This window comes from Capra hircus, chromosome 9 (genome assembly GCF_001704415.2).
Source record: "Capra hircus breed San Clemente chromosome 9, ASM170441v1, whole genome shotgun sequence".
NCBI classification, from domain to species: Eukaryota; Metazoa; Chordata; class Mammalia; order Artiodactyla; family Bovidae; genus Capra; species Capra hircus.
The window spans coordinates 73,773,144-73,786,379 of record NC_030816.1 but is presented as its reverse complement, the minus strand read 5'-3'; the positions used below and the strand labels follow the sequence as shown (position 1 = coordinate 73,786,379).

The window sequence follows — 13,236 nt, the reverse complement described above, 5'->3', positions numbered from 1 at the left end:
GAGGATAGAACCGGAAGACACATAATGAAAGACTTCACTTTGATTCAGGCTGTACCAGTTTTTGTTTAAACATTTTAAATTTAATGAAATAAATAATAATAAATATTTTATTAAATTCAAAAATCCTGTGTTCAGAATGTGAACAAGATCACAAAATTTTCATCCTCTTTTTGGGACAGTCTTTAAAGGTAAAATGGCAGTCATTCTTATGCATATGTATTGCTGGTTATCTTTAGGTTTATAAAATACATATTGCTCCTATATCCTATTACTTAGAGCAGTGGTTCTCAACTTTATTAATATTATAAAATTAGAAGTTTGGGATTAACATATTACGCACTGATATATATAAAATACATAACCAACAAGGACCTACTATATAGCACAGGGAACCATACTTAATATTTTGTACTAATCTATAAGGGGAAAGAATCTTTAAAAAAAAAAAGAAGAAGATACTCTATGTATGTTTAACGGATCACCCTTCTGTATACCTGAAACTAATATAACATTGTAAATCAGCTATACTTCAATGAATTATTAAAAAATAAATATTATATCTAATCAAAGAACTATAATTTATCACAAGTTCTAAAGTTCCATTTCCCACAAAGTTAGGCACATTCAGTTATATTTTTTTTGTTAAAACTTATAGTTTGGGGGATATTTTAAAATATCATGTCATATATCATAATATATTATCATGCCATGTGTACTGGTAGTTGTAGTAGTGGTGGTGGTCTCGTTGTTGGTGATGATTTCGTGGCAATCTCTATTAACCTTGCTGTCCACCTCTTGGTAGAGTAGGGGGCGAAGCAGCTGAATTACATAGCTTTGTGCCATGTTTATTCTTATGTTTGTGTTTTTTAGTGGGCTCATTATTTCTAAACTATGGAATTTATGGAATGAGCATTTTAAGAACAGAAATTTAAAATAAGATGGCATAATAATAAAGAGTAGGCCTATAGACCTGTGCTCTCATTCACCAAGCTGAAAATCATTACTGCCAAGATTTGAAGATTCAGATTGTGCGCTTTCTATATACTGGCTGGTGTGGCAGAAACCTTGTCACAATGTGTTAGTTCACGCATGCCTAGGAAGAAACTTCACATTCTGTCAACAACATAAAAACATGTGCTTTCAGTGACTCTCAAGAATGACTACACTGAATCAAATATGTGAGCTAAGGTTTTAATCAAATATCTTCTCTTTCAGGGATGATATTGCTGATTTAGTAGAAGCTAAAAAGTTGCTTAAGGAAGCTGTGGTGTTACCAATGTGGATGCCAGAATTCTTTAAAGGCATTAGGAGACCATGGAAAGTAAGTTTCTTACTGTAACAGCATTGTCAAAGCAAACGGCAAATGTGTTGTGTAGAGAACCAATATTTACCTGTGTTGAGGGAAGGGGGAGTAGAATGTAGAGCAGGTACAGAAAAATTTAAATATGTTGTGTTATTCAGACGAAAAACTATTGCAAGGTTTCCAGAATAGGAAACAGATGCAGTGTGATCTTGGAAAAGATATACACATAGCAAATTTATAATGAACTTATATTTGCAAATATGAACAAGTTGCCTAAATACAAAAACACTCCATTTTACATGTTGTGTTGCAGAACTTGTATCTGTATTTCTTGGAATTGTTCCTAAGAAATTAATAAGACATATCTGCATCTAATGAGTACTCCTTTTTAAAAAGTTTATTTCTATATGGTTTCACTGGGTCTTCATTTCTGCACGTGGGCTTTCTCTAGGTGAAGCAAGTAGGGGGCTGCTCTCTAGTTGTGGTGCACGGGCTTCTCATTCCAGTGATTTCTCTTGTTGCAGAGCACGGGCTCTAGGAAGGTGCTTAGGCTTCAGTAGCTGCAGCCCTCAGGCTCAGTTGTTGCAACTCCCAGGCTCTGGGGCACAGGCTTGGCAGTTGTGGTGCATGGGCTTAGCTGTCCTGCAGCATGTGGGATCTTTCCAGAGCAGGGATTGAACCCGTGGCCCCTGCATTGGGAGGTGGATTCTTTACAACTGAACCACCAGGGAATCCCTAATGAGTGCTTTGTAAAAGTCACGTGCTGATCAGAAAAGTATCCAAAAAAACTCTTGGATTTGGGAAATGTGCTAATGGCTCACTCTGTACTTGTCTTTTGGAATTCTTGAAATGTTAAGTGATAAGCAAGATACAAAATTCTAGACTTACCTTGAGTACAACCATGTTAAAAAAAAAAATCAACTAATTTATTTGAGCACAAGGACTAGCAGGAAATATATCTAGATCCTAACGGTACCTGTGTTAGGGTGTGATATCAGTACTATAATATGGATTATATTTTTTCTCATCTCTTAGTTCCAAATTTTTAATAATGTGTAATTACCTTACTTTTGTAATGCAAAAAGTAAATTTGTGATAAAATATCCTTCTGTTTATCTTTGCCTTTTACTTATCTCAGTGTTATGTGTAAGTTAGTTGAAGACTGATTCTTAGTAATGGAATTCTTGTGAATTAGAACAACAGCAGATAAACCCTTTGCTGACACTGTTATATTCCCAACAGGGAGTGTTAATGGTGGGCCCACCTGGCACAGGAAAGACCCTCCTTGCTAAGGCAGTAGCAACGGAATGTAAGACAACATTCTTCAATGTCTCTTCATCAACTCTGACTTCCAAATACAGAGGAGAGTCTGAGAAGCTTGTTCGTCTTCTGTTCGAAATGGTGAATGCTTGAGACAACTCTAATGATTCTTTACTTCTAGAAGGGAAGAAAATGAATTGTAACTAACTCCATGGTGTAGAATCGCCAGGCAGGATACGCTTGTGCCCAGGGTATGGTTCCTGTGCCCTTGAAAGAAAGTGAAAAAGAAAAAGTGAAGTTGCCCAGTCGTGTCCGACTCTTTGTGACCCCATGGACTGTAGCCTGCCAGGCTCTTCCATCCTTAGAAACTTTTTACTAACATGAATTACTTATATTTCTCTTTGACTCCTGTTCTCTGGAGGAATGACTGTCTGTTAGCTTATGGACATGCTTATGCTGTGGGATCCGTGTTACTGATCTGCTGCTATAGGAATGTGAAATTATTATGTTTTTTAAGCCAGGCTTTGTTATAATATAGTAAATTCAGTATTGGTAAATAATGGAGAAAGGTGAAAATCACAAGTAAATATGAAACTGAGATTACCTCAGATCTATTCACTGTTATCAAATACCTGGAGTTTAATGACATAATCTTTGAATTCAGTTCTTTGCTTCTTACTTTGAGTTTCTTTTTCTTTCTTCCACTGCCACTCATCTGAGTATCAGTAGACGAAATATAATTCAACAAGTTCTGATTGAGTGGGTTGAATTCAATAACTTTTAGACTTTGGACTTTAAGTTTCACTTAACTGTTTCCGTCTTACCTCATTTAAGAAATTGTTTAGTTACATGCATGAACACAGAGTTGTATTTATCATATAAATAGTGACAAAGATTTATATTCTTAGTCATGGTGGCCAAAATCTTAGATGATCGTGCTAACATTATACCACATCTTCCTTCTTAGTCTCAGAGTAAGACAGAACAAAAACCCTTACAATTTAATGTTATCCATTTTCTGTAAAGGCTTCTTCCTGTTTCAGTTCCCATTTTTTTTCTCCTTCAACTGCGATAATTCATAAGGCAGGATGTAAATTCTGACAGGTTCATATGGATTATTAATAGTCCATCCCACAGTAGGTGTCTGATAGAGAACCTCTTAAATCATTTTGAAAAATTCTCTTCAGGGGAAAAAATTACCAGTATTCCAGAATAACTTGATGTTTTACAAATGTAAGCTCAGTAGAATGAATGGCTAAGTATGAGTATCATTAGAGTCAGATGGCCTGGTTTAGATCCCACTTCCGTCACTTTCCCAGCTAGCTACCTGTGGGAGAATTCCTGTCCTGTTGCTCAGTTGCTTTATCTATAAGAAGGGGACAGTAATTTAGGACCTACCTCTAATGTTTATGCTCAAGCTGGAATAAAGATTGCAGTGAGAAATAACAATAACCTCAGATAGGCACATAACACCACCCTTATGGCAGAAAGCAAAGAGGAACTAAAGAGCCTCTTGATGAAAGTGAAAGAGGAGAGTGAAAAAGCTGGCTTAAAGCTCAACATTAAAAAACTAAGATCATGGCATCTGGTCCCATCATTTTGTGGCAAATAGATGGGGAAACAATGGGAACAGGGACAGACTTGATTTTCTTGGGCCCCAAACTCACTGCAGATGGTGACTGCAGCCATGAAATTAAAAGACACTTACTCCTTGGAAGAAAAGCTATGACCAACCTAGACAGCATATTAAAAAGCAGAGACATGACTTGGCCAACAGAGGTCCATCTTGTCAAAGTTACGGTTTTTCTAGTAGTCATCTATGGATGTGAGAGTTGGACTATAAAGAAAGCTGAGTGCTGAAGAATTGATGCTGTGATTTTAAACTGTGATGTTGGAGAAGACTCTTGAGAGTCCCTTGGACAGCAAGGAGATCAAACCAATCAGTCCTAAAGGAAATTAACCCTGAATATTCATTGGAAGGACTGATGCTAAAGCTGAAACTCCAATACTTTGGCCACCTGATGTGAAGAAATGACTTACTGGAAAAGCCCTTATGCTGGGAAAGATTGAAGGCAGGAGGAGAAGGGGACGACAGAGGATGAGATGGTTGGATGGCATCACCGACTCCACAGACATGAGTTTGAGCATGCTCTGGGAGTTCAAGATGGACAGGGAAGCCTGGTGTGCTGCAGTCCATGGAGTCGCAAAGAGTCAGACACAACTGAGCGACTAAACTGAACTGACCTCTAATGTTTTGAGGGTGAAATCAGCCAGTGCACTTCGACTGCTTAATATAGAGCTTGGCTCATAACTCATAAATATTTACTATTACTGTTTTAAGAATTATATGATTATTTTTTAAATTTAGGGAGTTGGTTTTTTTTACTGTATTTTTTTAATTTATTGTTTTAAATTGGAGGATAATTACTTTATAATACTGTGTTGACCTCTGCCATATATCCGCATGAATCAGCCATAGGTATATAAGGTAGGGTTTTGTATTGAGGAAAAAGGACTGTTTTCTTCTATGAGGGAAAGCCTCTTACAAAGTGCTAATTTGTAGTATTTTTTTTATAGTGTAGTTTATAAAATATATCAAACAACTTGTTTTTTACTGGCTTCCCTGGTATTGTCTAGGAAAATCTTAACCGTCTTTTAAATCTTATCCGGAGGGTGCTACCTTGAGCTGCTCACTTGATCAGAGGTTCAATCACAAACCAGTGCCTGCAGTTTGGAGCTCCTGCCTCTCTCAATTTTGTTTATGGCTCCCTTAAAACCAGCTTGATTTTCTCCTTTTCATCAGGTGGACTCTCTCGAGGAGTAAAATTGTACTGCCTCTTATGTCTTGGTTTTGATTGCTCTGCAGATGACTGCCTCTCTCTTAAGTGCCCTGCCCCACCAGAATGTCTCAAAGTGAGCATGGCTTAAGGCCTATATTTTGAATAAGCCCACTTAAATATTATCATTACTATTTTTAATTATTTTTAACTGAAGGATGATTGCGTTACAGTATTGTGTTGATTTCTGCCATACATGGACAAACACTGTTTTTTAAATTATTTATTTTCAGTTGCACTGGGTCTTTTTTGCTGTTCCAGGCTTTCTCTGGGTGCTATGAGAGGGCTACTCTCTAGTTACGTTGTGCAGGCTTCTGGTTTCAGTGGCTTTGCTGCGGAGCACAGGCTCTGAGGCTCAGTAGCTGTGACTCAGTGGGCTTAGTTGCTCCATGACCATATGGAATCTTCCTAGACCAGGGATCGAACCACTGTCCCCTATAGATTCTCACAGGCAGATTCTTATCCACTGTAGCACTAGGGTAGTCCACTTAAATATTATTAAAATCTGTCCAGGGTTTTTCATATGAGTTGGTACAGACATTTAAAAACTTAACTGTATATTTTTTTGTTACATTGTCAAGAACTTTCATTTTCAAGTGTCAGAAATCTAATCCCGGGTAATCCAGTGGTTAAGATTCTGCACTTCCAATGCAGGGATCGTGGGTTCCATCCCTGGTCAGGGAACTGTGAGCCCACATGCTGCAGGTGCAGCTGATAAAGGGGGAAAATAGTAATCAAATCAGTTTAAACAATAAGAATAGTATGTTGGGTGACATAACTGGGAATTACCAGGTTACGTTTTAGATTTTTAGGTCTAACAGGGTCTAGCAATTCAGATGTCCTTGGGAATTATTTTTGTCTAAACATTTGGTTCTTTTTACCTCTGGGTTGACTTTGACATTGACAGATCCATATGGTGACTAAGATCGCCATTAGAGGTTTAAATCTTATTTTTGGTTTCCTAATGGTAATCCCTGAGAACTAGTCCTCATTTCTCGGTTGTTCCAGCAAAACTCCGGAGATTAATGTTTGGCTTTGCTTGAGTCATACGCTTGTGCCTAGACTCTCCTAGGACTCCAGCAGAGGTTGGCCTCACTTGAAGTAGTGGAGTAAGAATGAGAAAGAGATGATTTATGTACAAATGAAAAGGAGAGCTTCTCTTATCAGAAGAAGGGGTGCTGTGCAGGCAGAAACAGTTGGTGTCCTCTTCCACATCTCTCTATGATACTTTCCCAGGTCATCCAAACCCAATTTTAAATGTGCCACATAGCCTCTGATTTAATTTAGACCTTTCTATGTACCCTTAGTATGGGGAAAAACTCAAAGCTAGTAGTTTTTGCTTGAAATTTGATTTTTGTCCTTGGTTCTGATGGTTGCTAGCTAGAATTTCAATTATAAATTTTCTTGCATGTTTGCTTTGTTCTTTCCTTCCATCCAGCTTATCTTCCCCCTCGGTTTCTTGAAAAGAAAGTACCAAAGTGTTTGTACATAGTGCCTAAAATCCAAGTAAAAAGATACCTTAATTTAAAATGGTATTATCCTTTGGGAGCAAATAGATGACTTAAAATTCAAGTTTTTAACTAGAAAAGAAACTGAGATTTTAATATTAGGATTTTCCAAGTGAACAGACTAAAAGTGAATCTGTACTTTGGAGGCAGTCTTTCAGCACAGTACCTTTTAGAGGGTCCTGGATTGTAACCTCATGGTCAGAAGAATTGATGGACCCAGTACAATTGCATGTTCCAGTCTGTTGTATTCATTTGCCATTGTGGACTTCTGTTTTTAAAATGCTGTTGGTTCACTTAAGCTCTGTTTTGAGAAATCCTTGCCATCGTTTAATTTCAAGCTTTCTTGTGTGGTGATTCTGTAAGTGTGGAAATTTCATTTTTAAAATGATTAACAATAAGTATTAATTACTGTAATAATAAGCTTATCAACTATACTCCAATAAAAAAAATAAAGTCTACTAAAAACCAAAAAAACCCACAAAAATAGATAAAATGCTGCTTCTGTCTCCTTAAGAAAAGGGTGATACTGCTGAATCTTACACAGCTGTTTATTAGGTTAATACCTGACCAGTGGATCAGTCTTCCCTGTCCTTTGATTTGAGGAAGAAGAAATGCATTTAAGGTACAAAAATAAACTTGGGGGATATTATTCAGCCATTAAAGAGAATGAAGTACTGTACATGCTATAATGTAAATAAACGTTGAAAACATGCTGAGTAGAAGAAAGCAGACACAAAGGCCACATATTGTATGATCTCATTAATTTAAAATGTTCAGAACAGGCAGATGCATAGGGACAGAAAATAGATCAGTGATCACCAGGGGCTGGGGGAAGAGAAGTGGGGGTTATTGGGTGGGGGAGGCACTGAAATGTTCTGGAATTTACAGTGATGATGGTTGCATAATAGTATTAATATGCTGATTCCTGAATTGTATACTTTAAAATGGTTTAAATGGTGAATTTTTTGTTATATGAATTTTATCTTAGGAAAAAAAAGGCCATTTTAATTGACTCTTCTAATTGACCGTTGAACAATGTGAAGATTAATCTGCATGTAACTTACAGTTAGCCCTCTGTATCCACAATTCCTCTACACCCTCAGATTCAACCAACCTAGGTAGTAGTATAGTATTTATTACTGAAAAATATCTACATGTAAGTAGACCCATGCAGTTCATACCTGAATTTTTCAGGGGTCAGCTGTACTTGTATTAGTCAAATAAAAATGGTAATTTAATTAGAATTCCTTAGAGAGAATTTATATTTATAAAAATTTAAATTTAAATATATTTATACATTATATATAATATTGTATATATTTACATTAAAATAAATTTACATATAAATAAAATATTAAAATTTAAATATATTTTTAATTATTTATAAAAATCTATGTGATATTATTAAGACAGAAGGTAATGGTTCTTTTTAACAAAATTTTTTCTGCAATTTTAGAATGCTTATCAGTATCTATAAATGTCTTCCCACTTTTGTTATCCATATCATTGTAATGTACAGGATAATCCTGTATTTTATATGACATATAGCCAATCAGAGTATTGAACAGTATAGAAATTGCCATATAATATTTAAGTATACAATAAGTCTGTATTAGAAGCTGTATTTTAGCTCTTCCAATTTTCTCCTCCTCAGTATTAGGACAAGAGGGAGAGCTGCACAGTGTGGGAGGCTCCTCCACTCTTCTAATTGCTTAACTGTAGATTACTTTTAAATGGAATTAAAAACCTGGTGTTGCCTGGTTTCTTCCTGCAGGCTCGATTTTACTCTCCAGCTACTATATTTATTGATGAGATAGACTCCATTTGCAGCCGCAGAGGGACTTCTGAAGAGCACGAGGCAAGCAGAAGGGTGAAGGCCGAGCTGCTGGTTCAGATGGATGGTATGCGTGTGTATAAGCATGAGCTAAGCTCCACTCACAGTGCTAACCCCCAGCTCCAGTGCCCAGGTCCTGGAGATCGACAGCAGTGAACTGGGGATGCTGACAGTGGGGACACACCAGAAATAACAGCTGTTCCTTCACTGAACACCTTTTGTCATACACACTGATCTCATTCTTAGCCATGAACTGAAACAAATACAGATAAATTGGCCTTAGAGGGGGATATGTATGGTTTTGAAGAATTTTTAAAATTGTTACATAGTTTTGCTGAACTAGTCTTTTTATTAAATCTGTTTTTGAGTCATATTTTCTGCATGTTACAAAAACTCATTTTTCTTGAACTGCAAACTCACACATGTAACCAGTTTGTTTTGTAAGTCTTAAAGAGGCTTGATGATTACATTGCTTTTAACGTTGTGCTAAATATTTGAGGATCTTAAATATTTGAGCTTTTCTTTTCTTTTTTTTTTTTACTATGTTCTTACCCTTCCTCGAGGTGTTGGAGGTGCTTCTGAAAATGATGACCCTTCCAAAATGGTTATGGTTCTGGCAGCTACTAATTTTCCCTGGGATATTGATGAGGCTTTAAGACGACGTCTTGAGAAAAGAATCTATATTCCATTACCATCAGGTATCTTCATTTGAATTGGGAAGCTCATGTTAACTTTTTTATATATATATATTTTTAATTTATTTACCTGGCTGAACCAGGTCTTAGTTGTAGCATGTGAACTGTTAGTTGCAGTCATGTGGGATCTAGTTTCCTGACCAAGGATTGAACCCAGGCTGCTTGAATTGGGAGCCAGAGTCTTAGCCACTGGACCAGCAGGAAAGTCCCTCATGTTGACTCTTCAGTAGTTTTGCTAAATTTTGAAGTTTAGTATTAATTAATTAACTTTACTTTGAAAGACAAACCAGTTCAATTAAAAACTAAAAATTTTTCAATTAAAAAAATTTTTTTCAATTAAAAAGTTAAATTTAAAAATAAATTCAATGAGGAATAGCTCTTAAATTTTTTAAGCAAGTGAGCTCTAAGAATTGAAAAACAACTTCTTAAAGTAGACTGGAGAAAAATAAAACATTGTTTATGTTGATGTTTATGTTTATATTCGTTTGTATTTCTATATATGTTTATATATTTTTATATATGCTATGTTTATATATATTTATATTTTGTTTCTCCCAATAGCAAAAGGCAGGGAGGAGCTATTACGAATAAGTCTCCGTGAGCTGGAATTGGCTGATGATGTTGACCTTGCGAGTATAGCAGAAAACATGGAGGGCTATTCAGGTGCGGACATTACCAATGTGTGCAGGTATGAATTACTTTGGAAGTACAGGTTTTTGTTTCTGGTTCTGGTTTTGTTTTTAGGAAGCATAGATTTTTGTCAGTGTAAACTTCTGTTATGAAGTTTTAAGGCTAAATTAAGATAGATGAAGAATAAAGACCCACATTATATAACCTAGTCAGAGACACACGTTTTGGTATTAAGCTAGTGTTAGCTGGTGCTAGTAAGTCATGTGGCTGTCTTGTAGGTCACTGAAGACTGGTTCATTTAAAAGCTACACGTTCAAGAAAGTAGTGTTAAAACAACTGATATAAGATAGAAAACCAGTCATTGTCTTGGATTAGAAAAAAAAGTTTTAGGTTTTAAAACTTTTTATTTGCATACTTTAAAAAGTGTGCATTCTAGTAATTAAAACCATTTGAACAAAAGAAAATGTCACTCTGATCACACTGCACTTTAACAGCCCCTGGGACACCTTGGACCCGTTTGCTTTTTACTCTGGATTTCATTGCCACCCCTCCCAGCTTCCTCCTTCAACATGTAAACTGGTTTTCTTCCCCAGCAGCCAGACAGGCAGATGGGAGAGGCAGGAATGGCCTTCAGCCCTCCTGTCAGTAGTTCTCCTTTCTTTGATGTGAAAAGGGTAGCACAGTCATTTAAATTTGATCCACATTCTACATCTTACAAGGTTAAAACAGCTGAAAGAAGTAAAAGAAGGCAGAGCTTGTGGAATGTACGATGCTTATTGGTGGCACACGCCTTATTAAAACTTGCCTGCTTACTTCTGTTCAGTCATTTCTTTCGAAAGCAGTGGATTTTCCTCTTCCATTTGTTTCCGTCTTCAATTTTGACTTAGCAAATTTTATAATCTCAGCCATATCGGTGTGTCAGACATGGTTGCAGAGGAAGCAGAGCAAGGCATGGCTGAGCAGAGTCCAGTCTGCACGATGACTGCTGCCAGGTGCCTGGGTTAGAAAAATTAACGTTGGCGCATTCATTCAGCATATTGTTCCATAGCAGACGTCATCCAATGTAGATTGATTTGGCACATCAGAGGGGGGTACAGTCCCATTTTCAGTGAAGTGTCATAAATGTGATAGGAATAGCAGTAACAAGAAAAGATGGTCTCTACTTCAAAATGTGTTTGAAGTAGCTTTGGTCCTAATCTTGGTATTAGCTTGGACATTTATTAGGAAGGTACTTGACTGCACTGGTTTACTCACCTCCAAAGTAAGCATTCCATGCAGGGCTGATGTGAGGATTAGCAATAATGCATGTATGAAACCCTTTGTAGCTGTCGCTTTGCACACATGGTGGCTGCTGTTAAGGATCAAACTAGGTGAAAGCAAGGAGTTAGTTGAATCTGAAGTTTCTCCTTAAAGAAAAAAATAGCACTAATACAGAGGAGGGGAAAGGAGAGACCACTTGATTGTTTAGCTTTTCCTACACATGCAGTAGAAAACATTTAATTTTCCAGCCAACAACTTCTCTCCTGTCCCTGTGATGCTTATTCTTTATGGTACACTTTTATTAAAATTCAGTTGCCCTCATTTATATCCTTCTACTACTTCTTGGGCTTTTTGCTCAGATTTAACTGCTAACAAGAGAGCTCAAAAACAGGCCTTGTTGTCCAATACTAGATTCTGTGCAGTACTACTTATGTATAGACAATAAAGTAATAACAGAATAACACGTGCACTGAAAAAAATCTTCTGTTCACAGTTTTTTGTTTGACTAACACATCACTTTATGGATTTTGTCTTTTTAATTTAAAACCTAGGGATGCATCCTTGATGGCGATGAGAAGGCGTATTGAAGGTTTGACCCCAGAAGAAATCAGAAATCTTTCAAGAGAAGAAATGCATATGCCTACAACTATGGAGGATTTTGAAATGGCTTTAAAAAAGGTTTCAAAGTCAGTATCTGCTGCAGACATTGAAAGATATGAGAAATGGATATTTGAGTTTGGATCATGCTAAATTCTCACATGTAAACTGTGAGCAACCTTGCATTAAGTGTTTGAATAATTAAATGTAGTATTTCATTGCACCAAGCGATATATTTTTTTAAACTTTCGTTATGGTAAGAGTGAAAAAAAAAGTATGATTCTGAATAAAGGCAATTTTTTCACGTTACAAGCAAACTTGTTTTACTTTAGCATTACTCTTTCTCTTTCACTGACAAGTGTAGCACAAGTGCTGTTACTTAGCTTGCAAAACTGTCTTTATGCGCACTTGCAAGTGTCCTCTTCCACTGCCTGTGGTTGCTGTTGCTTCTGAAGAATGAGACCGGCTCTAGCTCTGTAGGTGGCAGACAATAACTGAAAATCCCTGAACATTTTTACACAAGTAGCCAACTGAGTGACGCCCGGACCACACCCAGTGTACTTTCCTTCCTGCCTGGTGTTATGGCCAGTTTCCCTCCTCATTCTGAGAGAGCTTTAAAGGCCCCTTCATTTTGCTGTGCAATTTAAAAGAAAAAAAAAACATATATATATACACACACACACACACACCTGTATAGTCTTGCCTGCCTGCCTTTTATTCTGCCCACATGTAAAAGGCTGCACTGCTACCTTGATGTTTGTGCTGCTCACTGTGCTCTTAAAGTCACTAACCCGCTACTCATGGATGCAAAGTGTAATTAAAATAATAAACAATACAAGTATAAACTATGAAATAAAGAGTAATGGTATAAAACTTTAGGTAAGATTTCTATTTATAATTCCTTGTAAAGTAATACTTTCTGTATCACCCCAACCGTAGAAAACAGAGCCTCAGGAAGCCCGCGTGGTTCGCGATGGTCTCGGGTATCACGGGTAAGGAGAGAAGGCAGGCTGGGAACTGCTGACTGCAGCACCTGCGCCCTCCAGTGAAAGCCTCCTCCGTTCTCCTCACAGGAGGCTACCAGCTTATGCTTAAAGGATGAACTAAGACCCTGTCATTGTTGAGAGTTAGAACTGGTGATTTCTAGCAACTTAGAGAGTGAAGAAGGACATAAAAAAATAAACTGTTAATTGCTGGGTGACTTTAGGATCAAATTGTAAACTGTATATTATTTGTCCAGCAGATGGACATAGTACATTACACAGGGCTGTTATTCCTTATTAAAAACAGCTAGGCAGAATAAATGACTCCT

The 13,236-nt window shown here is 37.0% G+C and overlaps 1 protein-coding gene across 1 annotated transcript in view; it reads left to right on the top strand.

The window, feature by feature from the left end:
* Positions 1-12,233, top strand: part of KATNA1 (katanin catalytic subunit A1) — a 32,688-nt gene extending 20,455 nt beyond the window's left edge. The window contains exons 6-11 of the mRNA XM_005684900.3: positions 1,216-1,321; positions 2,546-2,704; positions 8,683-8,809; positions 9,306-9,440; positions 9,999-10,125; positions 11,879-12,233. Coding sequence (XP_005684957.2) covers positions 1,216-1,321; positions 2,546-2,704; positions 8,683-8,809; positions 9,306-9,440; positions 9,999-10,125; positions 11,879-12,077 — 853 coding nt within the window. The 3' untranslated portion in view covers positions 12,078-12,233. The remainder of the gene's footprint in view (positions 1-1,215; positions 1,322-2,545; positions 2,705-8,682; positions 8,810-9,305; positions 9,441-9,998; positions 10,126-11,878) is intronic.